At 40.9% G+C, this 24,667-nt stretch overlaps 1 protein-coding gene across 4 annotated transcripts in view; it reads left to right on the top strand.

Annotated features, from left to right (window-relative positions):
- Positions 1 to 24,667, top strand: part of FYB1 (FYN binding protein 1) — a 156,602-nt gene that overhangs the window by 57,759 nt on the left and 74,176 nt on the right. For all 4 annotated transcript variants that reach the window (XM_070519737.1, XM_014831213.3, XM_014831214.3 and 1 more), the window contains exon 2: positions 8,489 to 9,650. In XM_070519737.1, the coding sequence (XP_070375838.1) occupies positions 8,516 to 9,650 (1,135 nt within the window). In that variant the 5' untranslated portion in view covers positions 8,489 to 8,515. The remainder of the gene's footprint in view (positions 1 to 8,488; positions 9,651 to 24,667) is intronic.

A 24,667-nucleotide genomic window follows, 5' to 3' on the forward strand; every position in this document is an offset into this window, starting at 1 on the left:
ATTTCTGTTTTATTTTTCCCATGTCAAACGTATCTTTCTCAGCCATCAAGAATTTTTATTTCAAATTTCATATGTTTTTAGCAAAGTGAGTTTTAAGAACCAAATAAGCCACTTGTAAGATACCTATGAAAACACTTTGCAGTTATCTATGAGTTCATTAGTCAGAATGTAAATTCCTCAGAGACTATCCTCTAAATCAGCATATTAGTTAATGCAGGCTGAGTGAATGATATCCTAAGCAAATGTAAGCTAAATTTGCTATAAAAACAATACAAAATGGAATAACAACAATAAAGGTTTTCAGGACTGTTTGTTGTTCTATACTATCTACATCCGACTCTACGGTCTCTATATCCTGTCACCGTCCCATCAGCATCAAGAATTAAGAATTAGCATCAAAAACTTACAGCAGAACAAGCTTCAGAAACGCATAGAAAGTCATATTTAACTTCCTCATTTATCTATGCTTAAGCCATCAGAGGCCATGACAAAGTCAAAACTGTATTTGTGCAGGAGGTATTTGGCAGGAAGAGAAGGTTTGAAAGTTTTAATTTGTAGAATGATGGTTTTTTCCAAGCCTGGTTTTTAAACACAGAGGGTACAGAAAAGCCTAATTGACCCATGTATCTTGAGAGTTCAAGGTGACAGAGCATTTGGGAGTCGGGCCATCACCATCTAAGCTCTACCACTTGCTGAACTATTTTGCTTCTTACACTTCAATTCACCCTAGAAGAGAGAACACAGTAGGAACAAGGAAAGGGTCCAGAACGGCAGATGCTGAGATAGCACAAGAGGAAATGGCTAAACACAGTGACACCTGCAAAAGTTTTCCGCCAAGGTACTCAGGCCAGCCTCCGGAGGGGAATGGGCCACGTTCACTTGTATGGAGGGGAGCCACACACACAGCCCCCAGAGAGACCCCACTCATGCCAGGTGTTTTCTCCTTACTACATGACACCTCACAACGCAAGCCTGGCTGCTGGGGTGGTCTGCAGTTCCATCTCCATCTTCATAGGTCACTGAAAAAATGTAAGGAGTTGTCACCAGCAGGGCCACCACCACTACTTCTGCCACCAGCTCCTCCTGCCTGTGTCCTTGCCCAGGCTGCAGCAGTCTGCTCCTGCCTCAAGAACTCAATTTGTGGTGAGAGGCACTTTCCCACATCCTGTTGAAGAGGGGCCTGGTGCTCTCTCCTGCTCAGAGGTTCAGCCAACTGGGATCCCCACAGTCCTTTGGTGAGATAGTAGAGCTTCTATTAGAGAGTTCTTGAGAATAGATTCGGGACCGGGGCCCAACACTCTCAGAAGCTAAGGAAATCATTTCCCCAATTATCATCCATGTCATCAATCGTGGAAAAATTCAAGTAAATTCAGCCCATCAGCCAGTATGGTTAATAGATATTATGGAAAGAAATGTGCCAGGCTCCCGGGGGGGTGCGTGTTTGGGTAGGTGGTGGCAGAGGGGTGCTGTTTTTAAGGAAGGAAAATAAAACCAGTTCCTTGCTTTTACATCTCCTTAGTGAAATGGAGTATACACATTCAGTACATAAATGATGATTCATTATGTACCTAAATATTTAGACAGTATTAATGGGGATGAAAAAAGCTTACTGCAGTTTCACTATCTATATTGAACTTGCCATCTACCATCTTGCAAAGGGTTGTCACAAGCACTGCATTTTCAGCCAACTTCTGTTAACTCTATCTTTACGATGAAAAGCCATTCGAGCAGTTTTATTGTGTAATTTGTAACAATAAAGAGTTTTAGGAAAGTTTATCTTCCGATTAAAACAATTCGCTTTTCCAAGTTTACTGGGGATGGCAGATCAAGTCTCTTTAAAGAGAAGAGACAACGTAGCACTGTGTGAGTGTGTGAGTGTGTGTGTGCATGCGTGTGCATACTCAGAAGGGGTGGAGGGCTTGGTCGTGAGAACATATCTATTATTTTCTTTAGTCTAGGCAATACAAACCAGTGAGGTCGAATACAATGCTCTGTGAAAGTTTGAACTACTTATGTTTGTTACAAATTTTCACCAGCGTGCTTCCTACTTCAAGGATGGTAAGTTTATTTGGCTTAGGGAAGAACTTTCTATCTTTTTGATCTTTTCATTAGACTTTCTTATTTGTCCTTGACTGAGCGGGTCCTAAGTTTGAGTGACATCAGCGATCACCCCAGCAGAAGCTGGGCTCTCCCAGGCAGCATGCCACCCTCACCCACCTCCTTCCCTCGTCCATGCACCCTGGAGGCAATCTCTGAAGTCTTGGGCAGGACCAGGGCTGGCTTCCTGGACATTTTCCCTTTAATATGCTCCTCCTCGCATCCTCGTGTTATCCTCTGATGCTGCTATGCCTGGGGTTCTGTTCTGGGCAATGGGGTCAGTGGTAGGAACTAATTTTGTTCTGTGAGAAGAACCAGCAATTCCGACCAAGTAAGTCCTGGGTAATGACATGCTATCTCGACATGACAATAAAAAGAAAACTAACACAGTAAAATTGATCAATGATGAAAGAGAGAGAGAGACAGAGAGACAGGAAGGAAGGTGAAAGAAAGGAAGGAAGGAAGAGAAACTGACCAATTTGGTGAACTATTGTTATTTCTGTCTCCCTCATGATTAAAAACTTGACAGGCAATCAAGTGAAATCATTTTCTTATCTTTTTCCGTGGGCTTCATCTGGGGAAGAACAGCAGCGTCCACGAAGTGGTTCGTGCTCCTATAGCTTTAATTACAAAAGTGACACAAACACATCTTAAGGAGGTAAACTCAGTTTTCAAAGTTACTTTAAATTCATTAGTTATTGGGGCCCACCCCAAGGCCGAGTGGTTAAGTTCACAAGCTCCTCTTGGGCGGCCCAGGGTTTCACCGGTTTGATCTGGGGCCAGGACATGGCACTGCTCATCAGGCCATGCTGAGGTGAGCACAACCAGAAGGACCTACAACTGGAATATACAACTGTGTACTGGGAGGCTTTGGGGAGAAGAAGAAAAAAAAAAGATTGGCAACAGACGTTAGCTCAGGGCCAACCTTTATGAAACAAAAATTCATTAGTTACCCATGATTCCTGGGTGTTTTATTTCTTTTGTGCTTTACAAAATGATTTTTACAAAGATGAGGCTTTCAAAGACATGCAACTTTAAAAATAATCTCTAGTGGAAGCCTTTTTGTATTCATTAGTTTCTACACAGTCATTTATGGGCTTTAGAGTGCACTCTACTATAAAAAGTTAAAAGCAGACTTTCTGGTAAAGCATTTTCAATAATCCAGGAGCAACAGGATTAGCTCAGGGCTTCTCAGCCTCAGCGCTCAGCACTATTTGGACGGATAATTCTTTGTTGTGGGCTGTCCTGTGCATTGTAGGATGTTTAGCAGCATCCCCGGCCTCTCCCCACTAGATGTCAAGAGCACACCCTCAGTCGGTCCTTTGAATCAAAGATGTCTCCAGATGTTGACAAAATTGCCTCTGGTTGAGAACCACTGGATTAACCTAATATCCAAGATATATTAAAAAAGTATAAATACTATAAAAATAAATCCCAGGCCAAACAAAACCTTGTTGCCAATAACAGTGATAGGGTATTTTTAATTTTCTCCATAAAAATATGTGGATGAACTAGCTACAAAAGGAAGCATTTTCTTGATGTGTACCATTTCTCGAAGTCTGTCCTGAATGCCATCTCAGCCTTTGTTTAAGTATGTCCTTGACTCATGACATTTATATAGATTGCTAAAAGCAAAAGAAGATTTTCTGGAATGTGGAATTGCTAACTGGAAATCCAGAGGATGTAGCAAAAGCATTTTTGCTAAGAAACATCTTCCTGGGGGCTGTTGCAAACATGATAAGCTTATACCAGTGAAGGTTTATAATTCTGAGGAAGGGGGAAATATCTAGGGGCTAAAGGAAATTCGTTTCTATCAAGAACGTTTCTACAATTCCATCTGTGTGATTATAGAGCAATATATGGGAGTAGTTTGATCTAAACATTATATAGGCACATAACAGATGGAAATAATAATGACTTGCTTCAAATGACTTTGAAAAAGAAATTTCAAGTAATTTGAGATGAAATGTTTGTTTCACTTGAAATATCCTAAACTTTGAAGTCTTCCAGATTGTGAAATACCTCTTCTTAAGAATAAGTAGAAGCCCAATCTTTAAATCGTTAAAAATTAAAAACGTCTTTCAAACTAACATAAAGTGTTAATAACAGGGGAAACGGAGTATAAAGTACATGAGAACTCTCTGTACTATCTTAATTTTTCTGTAAATCTAAAACTGTTCTAAACAATAAAGAAATAAAGTCTATTTAAAAAAAAAAAAGAGGTTGTACCAATAACATGTACTGATATAGATCAACTGGCAAGAGAAAAAGGCAGAGTTAACACCGAAAATGTTTAACAACTGGAATTGCACAGGTATCAAACAATCAGAATGGTCGCTGGTCAAGCATCCAGTTGTACTGGCGTGTAGCCACTGAATATCACTTCTGGAAAAAAGCAAGGTGCAAAGCAGGGGTTTCCATTTGTGCAAAAAATGGCGACAGGAAGGACGGATGTGTGTGTGTGTATGTGTGTGTGTTTACATATATTCGTATGTGTATAGCTTAGAAATATACATGAGAAACTAATAACAGTGGTTGCCTCTAGTGAGGAACTGGGTGAGTTCACCATGAAATTTATCATTTAAAGCAGGTCAATTTTGTGAGTAAAAGGGAGCGTTATTAATAATTATTCCAGAACAGTAGGCCTAGGCTCGTCCCGTACTGGTAAGTCAGGGTGTAGGATCCCCCTAGACGTGAGGCTCTAGGGTGTGGAGGTTCAGGGCTTGGAGCTGCCTTACTTTTCACTCTGTCATACTACAATACATTGCTCCTACCCTCTTTTTTAATTTTTTTAAAGTAAAAAAGCCCTAGCAAATGGAATAGATATTCAATGTACAATGAAATCAGGATGGGAGAAGGTCAAAATTTTTTAATTCATTTTTGCCTTTCTATCATCATTAAGGAAGAAATCTAGCTATTATTGTTAAGATTAAGGGCGAAGCTGGGTGCTGAAAATTTTATTTGATAAACTAATTCACAATGATAACAACCAAACAAACTCTAAAGCTAAACAGTCAGTATAAATGATTAAAGAGCTGTAGAGTTTGGGCTGTTATTTGCCAGACATATTAGTAAGCTCAGGGGCTGTTACTGTTTCTTCAAAGTGTCCTATTCTTTCTTTCCCTATCTCAACAGCCAGTGAAAAGTTTGAGAGTGTGGGTAAACCAAACTCAAACATAGTAACTCTATTATGTTATCCAGCATATGTTTGTTCCAGTCACGTTAACTTAAGATTAGGACATAACATTAACTGTTGTAACTTCAGAATTTGGTGATCTGGCAAAAATGATGTTATACGACTAGTGAATTAGAAAACACAATGATGGCGGATAATCATTGGATGTATGTTGCATGCAAGTCTAGATCTAAGAACTGTACACGCATTACCCCATTTAATCCTGATTTAAAAACAAAACCCTGTGAGAAATAGGTACTGTTATATTCTCATTTCATAGATGAAGAGCACTGAGTCTCAGAGAGGTTAGATAACTTGGTAGATCAGAGAGCCTGTAAGTGGCAAAGTCAAGGTTTGAACCTGTCAGTAATCCCAGAGCCTGTACGTTAACCATGACACTGCCCTGCCTCATGGGTCTGTCTGGCAGCTAAGAGACTTAAGTTTCAATTCCAAAGCGGCCACTTCCATATTTTCTAAACTAAAACCAGGATGTGGAGTTTGACAATGGGTTAGTGTATTTCCTGGGCTTTCCCCCAGAAAATCAAAGACATGAAGTTGCTGTAACTAAGTAGGATGCCACTTAAATCCTTTGGTTTCTGTTTCCTCACCCGTGCAGTGAGAGAGGCAGACTAGAGGATTTCTAAAGCTTCACTTGCTTTATAAAAGTAGGAAACTCTCCTATGTTCCAGGTACTCTTAAAGTGCATTACAAATACTAATTTGTTTCCTCTCCTGACAGCCTAGGACACAACATTATTCCCATGATGGAGGTGAGCAAACTAAGGCCACGAGAACTTACATCCCTTGTCCTCGGTTAAATAGCTAGTAAGGTTCAAACCCCGGCAGTCTGGCTTCTGAGTCTGTGTTCTTAATCACTCTGCTGTGCAGCCTCTTATTATAAATCTAGAAGAAATTGTAGGTCTAGAATATAAATTACAAAATAGAGAGTAAGTCTGGAATAAAAGATTTCTTCCCTGGAGACAGACTGTCTCCCAGATGGGGAGCAAATTTCTGTGTTGATCCTTCTTTATGCGTCTTCAGGTTTGGAGTCCTCTGCAGCTGTGACCTCCCTGGAGGCCCAGGGCAGGTCCCACCTTCTCCTTTTCCCTCTGCCGAGACCCAAACTCCCTGGTTCTGTGTCTTCCTGCCTGTTGCCTTCAGGGATTTCTTGAGGATTTGAGGAAATCTTGGGGATAAAAAAGCAGGCAAGGTAGAAAACAAGATGCTTTCAATGACTCGGATATAGGGTAATACATTAAAGGAGCAACATTCAAGCTGGAAATGCTGCTTTTATTTGGTTTTCTCCTCCTGCCTGGATTCCTTACCCTCATCCTGCAAATATACACACACTACAGTTTGGTACAGGGAGAAACTCGTGCTGAGGGCCCCATTTCTTTTAAAATCACAACTCACAGTGTTCAGCACAGTGCCGACCTTCATTCCCCAAATATATATTAGAACCCTGAGGATGCTGGGCCTGGTCCAGGTGTTGTGGGGATGCAAAGAGGAATGAAACGGTTTCTGGACTTTGGAGCCCTAGATAGACCAGAGTTGGCAACTCTGTGCTCAAAGTTCCTGGCTGTGAGCCCTTAAATACACTAATTAACATTTCTAATAATAATAGTTTCCACATATTGAGCCCATGCTATGGGCCAGGCAGACACTTTACAAATTTCATCTCTAAAGCACAGGACAATTCTGGTAGATATATGTTATCCCCATTTTATAGATTGTGCAACTGAGGCCCCTAATAAATTACGATTCAAACCAAGTTCCCATGCTCTTTCTGTGATGATGTCCTGCAGTTTCAACCTCCCTTTTCTTTTCTGTGAACTGGAGTTAGATAATGCCATTAGCTAAAAGAATGAGATGGGACCATATAGATACGTGCATGGTTCAGAATCAAAGACACATATTTGCACACTAAATGGTGGTTCTTATTATTAGGAAAGGAAGTGACACAGCGGTATTTTAGCAGTGCCTGAAGTGCTACATGAGTTAAGAGGAGGGAGCAATTCTTCCCAACCGGACAGGATCTGGTTTTGTGGTATTTGAGTGGGGCCTTGAAAAATGAAATGTGTTTGGGTATGTGGCAATGATAGGTCAGGGTGGAAGTAAGTCAACCTTTCGTAGGTGAATTTTACAGCACGAAAATGGAAATTGTCATGGCCATATGTGTATCGTTAGCGATTTTTTTTAAAGCCTCAGATTTTCAAATATTTCTAAAAGAACTAGAAAATCCCACTCTGGCTTTTGAGAGGAAGAGAACATACACCATGAATTCTTCCAGATTAAATGGGATTATATTCACAGAGAAGGGTGACTGCCTGCTATCTTTATTAAATAATACCCTAATTCTAGACAAGGACGACAGAAACGGTGTAACAAGACTTCTGAGAAGAAGAGATAAAGGTCGTTATAGAAGAGATGAGACTGGAAAAATAGTCTGGATATGAGACTTCCAGCCAGTCTCTGCTGCTTCCCCGCCCTCTTCCCCACTTGCCCCCAGACTATGCCCCATGGACGAGACTAGCCCTGAAAGTGAGCCCAGTCTGTCTGCTAGTCTGTTTCTAGTTGAATCATTAGCACTAAATATTTATAAAGATGGAGGAAGGAAAACATTTTATTCTTTTCTTATAAAAATGAGTGGGTTTTTCTGCCACATCTCCCTGTTAGCAAACAGACAGACCTTAAATGTGGATGGGAAGGAACCATCTCTTGCAGACCGCAGAGAGGTTGAACATCGCCCTGCTGTATAAAGCATACAACCTTAATTTACAGAAGAGCTTACTTTCTTTTTCAAGTGCAGCTTCTATTTAGGAGGCTCAAATGTAAAATATGGAAGAAGTTATTTGTTAGTCACTTCCATATTTTTTCAAGTAAAGCAAAACAGATAATAGCAAGTCAAAAGTGAACCCAACAAGACTGCTAGAGAAGCAGTGAGAGGAAAGGGAAAAGATAAGTTGTGACTTAAACAAAAATACGCAAGTCAGTCTAAGGCAACCAAAAAAAGCGCGTATGTGCAAGAATAGCCCTCCCCCTTCTAGAAACTCTCACAGCTTATTTTGCCATAGAGGAAGATAAATGTTACAATATCTCGCTAACCAATCAGCAACGTTGCAGGCCTCAAACCAGGAAACCCTTTAAAGTGTAGTATTTTAAACTGTGCAAGTGAGACTTCTGGTTCTCAGCTAGTTTTTGTTCCCTGTGCTTGTAGGATGGAAAAGCAGATGTGAAGTCCCTCATGGCGAAGTTTAACACAGGGGCCAACCCGACAGAGGAGGTCTCAGGCAACAGCCGACCCTTCAAAGTCACAGGGCAAAACTCACCTTCGGGAGTACAAGCGAAAAAGAACTTATTTGACAACCAAGGAAATGCCAGCCCTCCTGCAGGACCCAGCAATGTACCTAGGTTTGGGACCCCAAAGCCACCTTTGGGAGTGAAACCTTCTTCTGAGGAAAAGCCTGACAAGGAACCCAAGCCCCCGTTTCTAAAGCCAACTGGAGTGGGCCAAAGATTTGGATCCCCAGCAAACTCAGCAACCAGAGACCCTGAAGTGAAAGTAGGATTTCCGAAACCTGGAGGCCCCAAGCCCTTCAACTTGCCCAAAGAAGATTCCAAACCTGTGTTTCCACGGCCTCCTGGGACTAAGCCTTTGCTTCACAGTGTAAACCAAGACCATGACTTAAAGCCACCAGGCCCGAAGTCCGGGTCTAATCCCCCAGCCCAGGAAAATGAACAGAAGCAAGTGTTCCCCAAGGTGGCGGGAGTCAAAGGCAAGTTTGTGTCAGCCCCACCAGATCATGACCCCAAGCCCCTCTTCCCCAAACCCCTCATTGGCCAGAAGCCATCCGTGAGCACCGATGACTCCTATGAAGATGAGAGCCCCACTAAGAATGTGGCTCCACAGAAAGGACCCTTGGCCCCCCTAGGAGCCAAGTCCAAAACTGGCCCTTTAAAACCAGCAAGAGAAGACCCAGAAAATAAAGACCATGGAGGAGAGACATCAAGCTCACCTTTTCCTGGAGTGGTTCTGAGACCTGCAGCAAGCAGAGGTGGCCCAGGCCTCTCTAAAAATATTGAAGAAAAAAAAGAAGACGGGAAGATAGATGCTGCTAGGAACGTCTTCCTGAGCAAAATTAATCAGGAAGAGTCGACTTCCGGGGCTTCTCCTGCCAAGTTCCCTAAGGCACCTTCTAAGCTGACCGTGGGAGGGCCATGGGGCCAAAGTCAAGAAAAGGAAAAGGGAGAGAAGAATTCAGCTGCCCCTAAGCAGAAGCCATTGCCTCCTTTGTTTACCTTGGGCCCACCCCCACCAAAACCCAACAGACCACCCAATGTTGACCTGACGAAATTCCGGAAAGCCGCTTCTGGAAACAGTAAGTTCTTTTCTTGTTTGCTATTTAACATGTTTTATTCCACATCAGAGGGTGTTTTAGCTTCTGGGGAAAAGTTTGTAGCCAGGAATGATTCCATCCCTGGTACGCCTGTGTATATGATGACGTTGGTATTTTTTTTCTTTGGTGGGGGAGGTCTGAGAAGGTAGAAATCCTTAGTTCTCTGTCGGCATTCCATGAGAAAATGCCTTGGTGGGCTGGTTTTGGGGGGTGGGGAGAAAAGCATCCACCTGATTGATAAGTAGTTTTGTTTAATGATAAGCTTTCATCTCCTTCCTTAGTCGGGTTTCATTTCTGTTGAATGAGACTGAGGTGTGTTACTCCTTCTACCATCAAGGAGTTAGACAGAAAGATGAGCAAACCTCTAAGTCAGTGGTTCTCAACCTAGGGCAATTTTGATGCCCAGGGGACATTTGGCAGTGTCTAGAGGCATTTTTGATTGTCACGACTGGAGGGTGTTACTGGCATCTAGTGGGTAGAGGCCCGGGATGCTGCTAAACATCCTACAATGCACAGGACAGCCCCTCACAACAAATAATGATCCAGCCCCCATCCAGCCCCAAAAGTCTACGGTACGGAGGTTGAGAAATCCTCCTCCAAGTGATTCGAAATGTCCACAAATTCATCATACATTTCCTAAGCCCAATATTCAAATGAGATGAAGAGCCCTCTTTTGAAATGACGCTTTCCGGTTTATATTTTAGCTGTCTTCTATTTCTCGGTACAAAGTTTTCTGAACTTTTCTGACTCATAAAATAGTAGATAGCTAGGATAATAAGCTACACAAAGGGATACATTATTCTCCTTCTGATTAATTAGTTTAGTTTTCTACCAGAGATGTTACCACAATAGTATGGCCCGTGCTATAATTTGATACTGAATGATTTGGTAAAGATTTATAACTCTACATTGTGATGGGAGAAGCTCATTTATGCCTGAAATGATTAATATTTTAGGCAAATAATGTGCACCTGTTTATTGTGAGGAGGAAGAATAAGCTGCTTACAAGCGGCTACACCACCATTAGACATATTTTTCTCCTTAAAAAAGTATGGTCTAATTAAAACAGTTCTAGGCATAAAGGCCGTCTTTCTTTTTTGGCTCTGTAGAAGCATCTTGGGATATGTCATCTTCCTGAGATCAATATTCTTGGTGCTGGTCAACCAATTAGTGAGCGATCAAATCCTCTATTAATTTATCATGTAGAAAGCAAGTTTGGAATGACCCCACGATCCTCTCTCTTCCAGAAAGTTTCAGCCCACTTGTGTCTTCCTCACCTGTCTCCTTCTTATTTTAATTCTGGTCCATCACTCAGAACTGTTATTTTTGTGAGACCTTCTAAAAGATCTCTTCTTATTTCTCTTTCTTTGTGCTTCTTTACCTCAGATAAAAAGTTAACTATCATAACCTCCATTTTATGGGTCTGACCTCATGTCAAGGAATTGTTCTGATGTTAAACAGAAATCCTTGGGCGTTTTCTTCCACATCCTCCATCTTTGTTTCCACTCAACTACCAGATTTGGTTGGTAGTAAGGAGTTGTCTGATGTCATGCTATTGAAATGGTGGTGAAGTCCTCTTTCTGGCTCTACAGTCCAGGCAAGGTCAGCATTGAGCTGATTTTCAGTGCAATACAGCCCTAAGGGACCCGAGCAAAATTGCTTACTAAGGAGAGTTAATCCTGTCCCTCTTTCTCCTGGCCTTTACAACCCTTTTCCCCCATCCTGACATGCATCCCCACTGCTCAGGTGCCACGTGACACAGTTTAGATTCTGAATCCTCTCATCAATGTACCCCACCTCCAACCTCTGATCCCTTCATGCATATTACTCCAAATGCTCCAAAATGGACCCTGTTCCCGCTTCATCTGCCTCTTCCACAAATCAGGACTCAACCCTTCTTAATTGAAACTGACCTCAGGTTGGTGTTAGGATAAAGCAAGCTGATTCATTACTTTAAATTCTAAATAACACCCCTTTAAAGCATACACATTTTTAAAAAGCATTTAAATTTCTTAGCTTATTTTTTAAATAGAAATTATATCTGGCTCAAAGAATATCAAATACAAAGTGATATATAGTGAAAAGTCATATTCAGTCCTGGGCCTCTGCCCCACAAAAACCACTCTTCTTAATTTCTACATCCATTCAAAGTTTCTTTATGTTTACACAAGCAAACATAAACATAGATACTAATCCCCTGCTTTTTATTCAAAAAGTAAGATATTATATGCAATACTCTGATCCTTGCTTTTTAAAAAAGTAATAATTAGAGGTCGGCCCAGTGGCACAGCTGTCAAGTTCGCACATTCCACTTCAACGGCCCAGGGTTCGCCATTTCAGATCCCAGGTGCAGACCCTACACACCGCTTGTCAAGCCATGCTGTGGCAGGCATCCCACATACAAAGTAGAGCAAGATGGGCACAGATGTTAGCTCAGGGCCAGTCTTCCTCAGCAAAAAGAGGAGGATTGGCGGCAGACAATAGCTCAGCACTAATCTTCCTCAAAAAAAAAAAAAGGTAATAATTAAAAAATCTTAAATATCTTTCCACATTTTAATAAGAGGTAACTGATTATTCTTTAGAACTGTGTAATATTTTGGCAAATGGATGATCACCTAATTGGTTTAGCAATTTGTATTTTTTCCAACCTTTTTATGTTAGAAACAGTGATATAGAAAATAATCTTGTATACATATCATAAAAAAGCATTTATTTTCTGAACACAGAGAATTTCTTAATAGATCTGCTGCCTCTGGATCCAGCCACTGCTATTTTTCCTAAATCACAATAGAAATACTTATTAATTTAGCATTCCATTTAGGAAAGTTAAAAATATACTGGAATTAGAATGCATATAGTGTTTAAATTAACTAAAACTTCGTCTAATAACTCTGTAGGCTTTCAAAACTTTAAAACTATTTTCTTAGCCTTCTACCTCATTCCTTCCTTTCCAGGTTCACATCCAGTTTCTTAAAGCTCTTCCCCAAGTCTACCTACCCTCCATCTTTTATCACCTTGTCTGATATATTAGCCATTAAAAATATTTGTCATTTATTGAGGACCTGTTAGATATCAGATAGATGTTATCCCGTTTATTCCTCTCAAGAACCCAATGAAATAAGAATTCTGTGAGGAAATAAAGCTCAGAGAGGTCAGATAGCTTGCCCAAGGCCGTCAAGTGACTAAGCAGGGGCAGGCGATTCCAGAGCCCGCGTCCCCCCACATCCCTTGCTGGGCTGCCTCTCGTGATACATAGGATATCTTGAGATAATAACTCAAGCATAAGTGAAACCCAAAGAATCCTCATTCCTCTCCCTTTCTCTGTTCTTTGGTTGAAACATCATTTTTTTAAATTAAGAATACCACTATAAACTCCATGAAGACAGAGGCCAGTCTGCTTACCATTATATCTTCAGAGAACAGAAATAATATAAACTCTTGTTAGTTGCTCAGATTTGTCCTCTGATTAAAGTCTATTTAATCAAAATTTAGGATAAATACTCTCTATAGCTTAGTGACTACTTCAGCAAAGTAGGTAACCCCTGCCCACAGACTTGCACTCCATTGAATGGAGCTTTCATGCAAATGAGTGTTATGTACAAGGTCTATACTGTACATCTATTCAGCTTACTTATTTGTAAACCATAAGCTTGAATATAACATGTTGCTTTTCCGAATGTGGAGCTAATAACTTTTTTTTCCCAGAATGATTTAAGGTTAAAAAAGCCTAAATTAAAAAAAAAATTCAAAATGTTCTCTGAACTAACCTTTTCTCTGGTTCCTTTTGGTTCCCAGACCAGTCATGAAAGGACTTCCTCGCCAGCATCATTGTGTACACCTCGCCAGCAAAGTTTGGGTTGCCAAGAACGCCTGGCTTGACTGCTGGTTTGCATATAGGAGTTAGTAAAACCTGCTGGAAAATATTCCATCCAACCCTTTTTCTGGTCTTGTTCTTAATACCAGAGAGAAACTAAGATTCATCTTTCCATACATTACTTTAAGAATAATCAGTTAGGCATCTTGACAGCTGAAGGGATAAGGCCAGAGTCCCAGAGGGAGTTAGCAAAGGGCTAATGGTGTGACTGACCCCCCTCCTTATCCACTTCCGTGTCACTTTAATCCAGCCTACAGCAATTTGGAATTAAAAGGTGCTTGCGCTACTTTCACCAGCAAGTAACTTGTTTCTGGGAGGGGGCAAGATTCTCCTTCATAGACCCTGAAGCTATCACCTTTCTCTTTCCCTTCTCTCTCCTTTTAAAATTACCTTGTGAGATACTTATATATTGAAAAGCATTTTATATCAGTGCGTGTTGCTCCTAGACTTTACAAGAAAAAGAGATTCTATGCTCAAACACATTGAAGAAATTTGGGGATGAGTGGATTTTTTACAGCAGGGTTTCTAGCAGCATTGACATGCTACTGTGCACTTGGAAGCTAAGAACAAGGTCCCTAAAAAGTGGATCCTAAGACTCTTTTTCTGAAACATCTCACAGACTGGACTATTTCAGCACACTGAAAAGCTGGCAGCAAAGCCCTCTAGCATACTCACTGGAACTGCCAGTGTGGTGCGGCTTCCAGTGGCAACAAGGCCGTGCATACATTGTTCTGCTAATTCTCCAGGTGCCTGGTGTGCGCTTTGTGGCTGGCATCTTGTCTTATTTTTAGCTCCAGCCTGAGCCCAATCTATTTCACCAGCCCTCTCAATCCCCAGGAAAGCAGTTTTCCATGAGATCTCCAGGTCTTCCCTTGATTCCAGGTTGAAGCGTCTGAGGAACCATGCACTGTTAATTGAGTGGCTTATCCGGGTTTAACTTCAAAACAGAGATGCCTCTGACAGAGCATCTTCTCTCTTGGCCACACAAATCCCTGGTCAAATCTACGAGCTTCCTAGTCTTCGTGTTTCCTCTCTGAGTTCTAAACTGCTCTCCTCTGCTCTTCTAAATAAACCAGCTCCCCAGTCTACACCCTTTTCTCCTAGTCAGCCTGTTCCCTTCTGTATCTATCCCAGCAGCAGCCTCTGGGCTTCTTTCATCCAATATTTTTATCATTTTTATAAGCAATCTGCGTGGTCTTTGTATATTCTGGCATTTAATTTTACCGTGGAGAAGTCTGAGGCAAACTTGAATTTCCCCCTTTGAAAATAATTTGCTTTTTTGTCTGGATTCCCAAAGAAATCTCTGCCCTAAAGGTTTAAAACCTTTAGCCAAGATGTGTCTGTGTCAACCATTCTATTGTCAATATTTCCTGGGAGATGATGTTCCTCTCAGGGATTTTCTGTTCCATATGCATAGAGGTCCCGCCATTTCTTTTGATCTGACTGATGGATGACAAATGCATCTGCTTGCCCTAATCGAGCATAAGTTTGTCTTCCTCTAAGAGGTGTGATTTGAGTTCTGAGTATTGTTTCTAATACACTTTTCTGTGGCATGAAGGATAGCTGGAATGCTCTTAAGGGCAGTCCTTGCTGGAGCCCTGGGTTCTGCTCCATGTTCTGAGACCTCATTCAGGATCCTGTCCCAGAGGAAGGTGACCCATGGCAGCTCACCCCACTTCTGCTTCTGATCTGCTCCTGTTGTGGTATTTAGGGCTTTCATGCTATGGGGTTCTCCTCGACCTTGCCCAGGCTGCTCACTCACCCATGAGTCCACTTCTCCAACCTGGAGTGTATTAGGGAGAATTCACAGGTTTTTCCAGAATCATTGTCTTCCCCCAATATTGCTTCTGGGCCCGGGGAACAGGTGGAAAGCTTCACTTGCCTCCCATGGCACCAGAACCTGCTGTTTCTCCCCTTAGCCACCACTTTTTGAAGTTTATCCATGAGGTTATTTTTCTTTTCTTGTGTGATGGCTGTTAGTGAGTTTGGGATAACGTTTATCTTTCCTTATTTTGTTTTCACTCCTTTATTTGAGAATTGGAGGACAGACATCCTAGAAGTCCCATCCCTCATTATTTAATACTGACTAAATATTTCAACTATAATCCAGGGGTCAGCCATATTTCCAAAGGGGCCACCAAGTCACCCCTTCACAAGGCACACAGCAAGATGGCAGAAAGAAAACTGAAATGAATTGAATGCCCACTGCAAGCCTTGTTTCATGTCCTCTGGACTAGGCTCCCTGGTGAAGGACACTTAGGTGACCAGTGCCTAGACCCCTCCCCTAATCTTCTATTCTAAGGAGTCTTGTGGACATGATCAAGGCTGGGCGAGGAGGAGATCCAGCTCCCTGATGGGTGTGTCACTTCTGGACTGTTGATAGAATCTGACTCCTGCTAACCAGCAAATTCCCCAAGAGCAGAAACATCGTAAGCCTTTCTCAGCCAATCAGTTTATACTTAGACTAGGAGAAGAATAGAATACTGGATATGAAAATGAGCCTGGAAGAGGATAGGACCCCTGGGGCTGACCTGTGTGGAAGGCAAATTCCCTCACTGCAGGGTCTACGTGATTTTGCCACTGAAAAGTCCCCTCAGCAGATTTAGGTTCCTGGTTCCTTGCTTGGTGCTTAATTCGACCTTCAAAATGCTTTCTTAACTGCTCAGGCACAAGCTAGCCTTTTAATATTAGTTTGAGTACAACACTAGTGCATACTTATTCTTTAATTTACAGAGAAAAGTTTCCTTATACTGATATTCACCATGCCTAGAAAAGGGACTATTTCTTTTCTTAGTTATGGAAAGAGAGATTTCTGCAAAACCTCGTTCAGAGCAACATGCCATGATTTACCCTGTTGTAGTAACTCTTCCTGTGATCCAGAGGCAGAAGTTGGTATGTTTTTAACCTACTTATAAGGAAAATATGGAAATATTGCCTATCAACTGGCATTGTATCAATATTAGTAGCATTTATGCTAGATCAAAGAAGATATAGCCACTTGTAAAATAAATAAACATTTTGTTTTACAATGGCTGACTTGCCCTTAAAGTGTGAAATGCATATGAGATGATTTAATATATGCCAAATTTGATCAAAATTATTTAATTCTTGGGGCCGGCCTGGTGGCATAGCAGTTGTTTGCACATTCGGCTTTGGTGGCCCGGGATTTACCAGTTCAGATGCCAGGTGCAGGCCTGCACACTACTTGTCAAGCCATGCTGTGGCAGGCATCCCACATATAAAGTGGAGGAAGATGGGCACGGATGTTAGCTCAGGGCTAATCTTCCTCAAAAAAAAAAAAATAGCAAATTATTTAATTCTTAAAATAGTTATGCAACCCATTGAGGTAAAAGCATTAAAATGGAATTGCAGTTTATTTGAGAAAGGAAAGAGATTAAAAAGAAAGTCAAGTCTAAGGATAAAATACAAATACATACGAGTCTAATAATCTAACACATAAAAGCTCCTCTGATTTACTTTCAATTGTGCTTACACATGCAAAAAGTTTTTTTAACACTAGATAGGAAGACTGGGGCAAATGTACGTGTTATAATTTAGTCTGTTTATGGGCCAAGAGATGGCCTGCTTCATATAACCTGCTAAAATAATTTCTAAGCCAAGCTAAATAAAACTCTTTTTTTAAAAGGGTTGTATTTCCAGAATATGCATTTGCTACTAAAGGTTCCTTCTTTGCCTTGATGAAAACTATTTCAGAATATGATGGGTTCATACGCTAAAAGCATCTCTTTATGCATATGTTTTCTAGTTTCAAAACCAAATGAAATTAACTTTTATACCACGAAAATAACTCCAGTTATAGGAAGAACAAAATTACGCCTCCGGAGCCAAAGTCCAGCTACCTGTTTTTACAAAAATATCTGGAAATTCCCTGTCCTTTTAGGGAAACCACAATCATAATAGTTATGACATGGCCCTAAAGCCCAGACAACCATCTAGAATACAAGATTATTTGTTTTCCCAACATATGAGAAACAAGGAAGAAAAAAAAAGTTCAAAAGTTGGAGAATTTAACTGCTATATTAACCGCTACTAAACAGATAGACAAGAAACGTATTTCTCTGCTGTTTAAATTACTACTAAAGAAAAAAGATTATACTTCATTCTGTCTGGCATATCAAAGGTAGAAAAAAAACATCTAGAACACCCAATAGCAATAGATATTATCAGGAAAAGATAACCGAAGATGAGACATCTGGTTACAGAAAAAAATCTGAACAAAAAAACCATATGAGGTTTTTCTTTCCCCAAAGTAAGACTTTGCATTGTAGAATCAGCTGTTTGTATTTCTGACAACAGCCTGCATCCTCTGCACCTGCACTCCTGCCTGCCACAACGGCTGTCTCAGCCAGCGGCACGCTCCTGGCAACCCAGTGGGTCTTTTTCCAGGGGTGGCAGTAGGCCTGTTGAGATCAAGAGGGGCACAGAGAAAGGTTCTTCTCACATAACGCCACTCTCGTTTCTTGATGTTCTTGTAAACTTGAGAGCAATAAGACAGCTCATCTGATTTTCAGAAGGAGCCAGTGTGGGGATATGATTGGTGTAACCAGGCAACTAAAAGTCTGTCCCAAAAAATGGTAAGGCAGTGAGTTTGAATATTTGTTCCCCTCATCTGGAATAAAAGTCATTCATTTATTATTAAATGTAAAAAGAAACCTAGACTGATACCCAAAAGAGTTTCCCTTAGTGGTTTGTTTTCAAAGCTTGCACTATTTCTTATTTCTCTTCCAAATGGTCACCTTAAAGAAGTTGAGGTACGCTAGATACTCCCAGCTATTGAGAATTTGGACTGCAGCTTCTCCAGGACCCCTGCTTCTTTCTGCTCTCCAGTCTTTAGTTTCTGGCTCATATAGATTGCATGGAAAAGCTACACACACACACACACACACACACACACAAATATAACCATGACCTGCTCCTCAGCCATTTTTTGAAAAGGAGTTTTATATGGAAGGAGAATAGGGCAAGGCTATAAAATATATTTCAGTCATTCACATCACTCTAAATTAAAGAGAATTTTCTCAACCCGATATGAGCTGTTTGACAAGCAGGAAACCTCATTCTCTGTAGGAAGAGGCTTTCTTTGATTTCTCCGAAGCCTTGAGTTCTTAGTCCTTGTGGGGAGAAATTAATCATGCTCTGACTGAGTGGCGTGCAACGAGATGTGGTTTCTAGATCCTCTGCTAGATCTCTATCTACCAGGTGGGAACTCCAGCTTGCTCAGCCAACTCAGATTGATTATCTAATGGACCTACTGTTTGGGTGGACTATTACAAGATGAGGTATTATCTCGGTCAGTTGAGGCTGCTAAATACCATAGGTTGAGTGGCTTAGAAACAACAGAAATTTATTCCTCACAGTTCTGGAGGTTGAGAAGTCCAAGATCAAGGCACCAACAGATTCGGTGTCTGGTAAGAGTCCACTTCTTGATTCGTAGATGGCTGTCTTCTCTCTGTGTCCTCACGTGGTGGAAGGGACATGAGCTCTCTGGAGTCTCTTTTATAGGGGCACTAATCCCATTCATGAGGTCTCTACCTTCATGACCTCATCACCTCCTAAAAATCATCATTCTGGAGATTAGGTTTCAACATATGAATTTGGTGGGGACACAAACAATCAGCTATAGCCTGTGACCTCAACCTAGCAAACGATACCCTTCTACTTCCCCACCATCAGTCTCCCTCCTATTTTTCTGCTTTCTTCTTCATTTTCATGGTATTCTTTTCCATTCCTTCATATCATCACCACAAACCTCCTTTCTTTTGGGTCAGTGAAATCTGTCAGGAAAACCCGCAGAAAATACTGAGCTTTATGGAGGCACGAGGACCAAGAGGTAGCTGAATTCTGAACTACTAAAAAACCATAGAGAATTACCCATCAACATGATTTTAAAATAAAAATCTAAGGTAAGAAATAGAAAAGCTGTTAGTGTGCTCCTTAAAATCTAGATGAACTTAATTCCAAACGCCAAGCCCATGTTTTATGAAAAAATCTAATGATCCCGAAGGAGACCAATGACTGGCCAAGTGGCTTAAATTCTCAAGGTCTCTTCTGGCTTTCAGCCCCTGCTTTTTCTAACTTGGATGGCTTAGGAATTGGCTCCGAGACCCTGTGCTGTACTGCAGTCACCCGAACAAGACTTGGTGCTTTTCCTTGCTTTTCACCGCAAACCACCCATTGAAGGCATTTGAGTGACAAAAGATGTGCAGAAACGGAAAAGTTCCCCCTGCACTGGGGAGAGAAATGTAAAACGGAATATTGGCAACCACCGTTTTTCAAAAACAGCTAGGTATTTTGCAACTCAGGCTCCTGTCGCCTCCCCTGTTGCTCACCATCTCGTCTCTTTTCCTCATTTCTTTGACCTCTCCTTCTCAATGGCAAAGAAAAATGAGAACACTCTTTCCGTTTTCTTATTTGGAATAGTTCAGCTGTCTCTAACCCACACCTTAAACTTAGCTGTTGTCCTCCTTTGCATATAAACAGAAGTTTCCTATTCAAGGGCCTGTTCACCATCTCTTTTAAGAGTGGGAGGAGTTAGTGGGAAGGACTGGCCAGGGGGAGAAGTGGTTTTATTTTATATTGCTATTGATAGCCATTATATTACTAGAAACAAACTGCTGATAAAGAGAATATATCTATTCTAGTTTGGTCGATTCCAATCCAAGGACAGGAACTGAATTGTTCCACACTGGTGTGATAGTCAGATCATTTTATACTCTTGTCTATTTTCGGAGCCTAATAATCAGAGATCCTTAAAAAATAAGAGTGCTGGAAAGTGGCTTTCTTCTACCAGACCTGAGATTTGAAAGTTTTCTGGTGCTTTCCTGAATTAAAGTATTACAAGGACACCCATGCAAACCAACGTCCCTTACATGTCTTCTTGATCATTCTGATACTAAATAGGTCTCTAAGAAGAAAGATCGCCAAAATGGATAGACATTCTGATCAACAATGTGTGTGTGTGTGTGTGTGTGTATGCGCACACATATATTCATCAATAATATATTCAGAATTCATAACAATACATTACGAAGGAGCTAGAGAACATCAAAATTAGGCCTTAGTCTTTCAAAGGTTCTCAAAGTTTAAGTTGCATAAGAATGCCCCCAAACTTTCTAGTTCAAGAAATTTCCTGGGATGGAACCCAGGAATTGGACTAGTTACCAACATCACCAGGTGGTTCTAATGCAGCTTGTTCTTGGAGCACATTAAGAAATACTGCGCTATGAGAATTGTTACAGTGGGCGAGGGGGTAACAGGATGGTGGCGAGAGGAAGGATTTCTAAACCATAGGTAATTTTCTGAAAACAAAAGAAATGCTATAATGCTGAGACAGGATACTAGAAGTTAGGGATTACATTGAAACATGAAAATGTGTGAGTGATCTGTTCAAGCAAATAGGTCCTATCCTATGGTTGATCTTAAAAATTTGCTTAGTTAGAGAAAGTACAAAGGTGCTATTCAAATATCTAACGTCTGGGTGGCTGGCACCAGAGTCCTGAAAGTCCTTTGCTAACTCAGTCATTAACCTTTTAGTTGCAGGATCACAAAGAGGTCCAGGGGTCACTTAGGGATATCTGGAACCCTTCAAAGGCTTTAGCTGGTTCACTGTTTTGACAGTTGGTGGTTACCTTGTACGCAACAGCTGACCCCAACCATCAGCTGGAGGAGTGTAGCACTCCCCCTACGGAACAGCTGAGACGTCCTGCCACTCTCTCCCTTTCTTTCCTTTCTTCCTTTTTTCTGTTCTCTATTCCCTCTCATTTTTGTTTCTTTTCTCCTTTCTGCCTTGCGGTGGCCTCAGGTTAGCTCAGCACAGTGTTTTTCACATGGCGCATACAATTACTATTCATCAAATTAAAAAACCATATTTAGCACCACCAATGGTACTCAAGGCAAAAAAAAATGGACAAACAGCCTTTGAAAACTTGAATAATTGTGTATCACTGTAAGAACTGCTGCTGTGTGGACAGAGGCCAGAATGACAATGGAGCCCACAGTCCTGCCCAATGTGGCCACACTTGTTTCCTTGGGAGGTGTCCATGCTTGGTAATGGCCCTCTCAAGTCCCCTCCACAGAACCTGACCAGGAGGGCTAAGGCATGAGCAGAGTTAAAAGCACTGGCTGTTTCTATGCTCCGAATGCAGTCAGCACCCAAGTGCAACCGTACTTGCCTGGTTACCCCCCTACCTATATAACTCATCATTGGTAGCAGCATTCATCTTTTTCTTCAACAATATTTAGTGTATTAAGCATCTAATCTTGAAAATAGGCCTATGTTCATATAGCACCTAAAAGAAATTAAGTCAATGCAAAAGAAAGCTAGGCAGTTGTCCTAAACTAAAAGGTACCTTTCACATATCTTCAAAGGTACGCGAGTTTGAAGAAACGTACTCTCAAGTTTGGATGCCTCACACAGACTCTCACATTTGAGAGCCTAATGATAAAAAAAGAGGTGGATGTGGCATTGACAAAAACAATTTTTTTTCGAGCTTGTCGTTATATTTTTGTAAGCTGGAACCTTTTTTTAAATCTCGCTGTGAAGTGGCTGGGAGAGCTTGCAGAAAGTCCTGTGAACACTTAGTGATCCATGAGAAGTGAGATGTATTATAAAGATGGGAGTCCTTCTTTTGTTTTGAGAATTGCAGGTGTTTACACAATTATTCTTCATCAAGGAGAGTTCAGAGCAGATGCTCTGTTGCTAGAGAGCCTTGGGGTCCAGCACAAGCTCCACTGCTTACTGTGGGACCCCAAGGAGGGCTCTTAGCCTCTCTAAGCCTCATCCATTCATGGAGAGAGTAAGTCAACTCTGTCTTAGGGTTACTGGGAGGATTAAATGGATATGTATTAAAAGCACTTTAAAAAGTTCATGGTATATCACAAAGACTCAAATCATTGCAGCAATTTAATTATATTTATTAAAGGGGAAAGAAGAAAATGCCCAAATAAACACCCCGTTGAAAATAGCTGAGTAATAGAACGGTAGGCATAAGCAGTAGCCTCAGGTATCCGTCAGTACTAGTAAGCATGTCATCCGATGGTTGCAGATGTTAAATCACATTTTATTTTGCTTAAACATAACATAAAAGATTTTCATTATGACAGCAGCTAGTTGATCCTCTTTTAGATGCAGTATCTCCTTGCACCTCTCTAGCTGTATTACTGTTTCCTCGGGTGAGTTCTATTTATTGACTCCAGAGTCCTTTCTCCCGTTTGGCTTTTCCCAGATGTTTGGAGATTCGACGTTTGTGCACGTAGTGGAGATTGGGTTGAACTGTTGCCGTTTCTGTTTGTGCAGCCGGCTTGGGAGAGGGGACAGAGTTCAGAGGAGCCAGAGAGTGGCCGAGTGTGTCTGGGTGAGGCGCTTTGATGGCTAGTCTTCGCCGGGACACCCCCCTCCCTCCTGGACATTGTAGTGGCTGGAGCTCTGCTGGCTCTGCCTGCCCAACGGCTCAGTCCTTGTTCTCAGGATTTGTGTTGGGTAGAAGTCCAGCCTCCTGGCTTTACCCATACCTGCTTTATCCCTCCAAGTAATCCCGCACGGCTCCTTCCTGCCCCCAGCATTCTTCACCTCAGAGAGCGTGCAGAGCACTCTCTGTGGCTCCCACTCTTTGTAGCCCTCTCTCTTACATTCTCTTTGGGTTCTGTTTCCTCTTTCAGCTGATCTCTCTTCAAATCTGTCTTTTAGGGATTTCTTATGGCTTCCAGTCCACTTTGAGTTTACTTTCTTGTGTTCTAGTGTGTTTATGGGGGGTTTTCTTTCATCATCTTTTCCATCATTTGTAGAGATTTGGGGTGAGCAGAGCTTGGTACAGCACGTGGTCAGCCTACCATCTTGACTGGGAGCATTCAATCATGCATCCAGGGGGATGAACATTAGTAGGACATTTAACTGCTATAAAGCGTCAATGTCAGAAAAGTACTTAATGGGTTATATCAAAAGAATCATCTCAGGTGTGGGTTTACACAATGCAAAAAAAGAGTAAAAAGTTCAGCCATCCACATGTATTGATAGTGTGTACATGCCACTGTGTACTTTGACCTGGTAATAATACATAAGACAAATGTCCTAAAGAAGCTCATTGTTTATATGGGTTTTTCACTTCTTAAACTGTTACAAGAAAAATAGCTTTTACATATAATGAGTGCTCTTCCCAATCTACAAGGACTTATAAGATCTAAAGAAAGAGCTTTGAGAAATGTGTGTCATTGCCTTAAAGGGACACATAATTTGTTATTTGAAATTTTAAAACTTATATAGTCTCCAGAAAAGGATTTTGACTTAGATCCCAGACTTAACATATAAACACTAACAGCATATCAGCTGGAATCAGAGTTAACCAAAGCTAGGTCGAAATTGCTTTTCCTTATATTGCTTCCCATCTAGGGGGAAAAAGTGAATATAAATTGAAGTTGAAACATGTCCATGGGATGGATATTGATTAACTAATTTTTGATAAATAAAACACATATTTCCATAAAATTTTATGACTAGATCAGAACAGTTTGTGCATCATCTCTCACTTTGGAGAGAGAACTGATTCAAAACACATATCCAACAAGTATCTCTCTATAACACTATTAAAATAAATTTGGGGGCAAAGGGAGAACCAACAAGAAATATATACATTTGCTGAAGAGATTTTTTTTTTTTAAGTCACTCCAGTGAACTGATGGAAGTTACTTCAGCATCTGGATTCAACAAAGAATCTTAAAGTAAAAGCGGTTTGCAGTAGCAGCAGCACATTCAATAGCATATCCTGCAAATACGAAGTTAGTCTTTCCTTCAAATGAACTAATCATCAAATGTGAACACATTCTTTGGGAAGTTCTTGAAAAGCCAAGAAAATTACTTTTTTGTAGTCTGTGTGTGAACGGAAAAGAGGGATATTTGAATTAACTGTACTACCCAATAGTTTAGGATTTTCATGTTCAAACTCACCAAAATAACCCATTTAACTTTTATTTTCAAATTTTCACATTTTGGTAACTTAAAATGATTTAAACAGTCAACATTATTGATTTGATTGAGATAAATATACCTCTTTGTGGAAGAAAGCTCATCCAATTTTTTTTGTTTAAAATAATAGAATTGTTTGTTATTTAC

Source organism: Equus asinus, chromosome 10, assembly GCF_041296235.1.
Source record: "Equus asinus isolate D_3611 breed Donkey chromosome 10, EquAss-T2T_v2, whole genome shotgun sequence".
In the NCBI taxonomy this organism is placed as follows: Eukaryota; Metazoa; Chordata; class Mammalia; order Perissodactyla; family Equidae; genus Equus; species Equus asinus.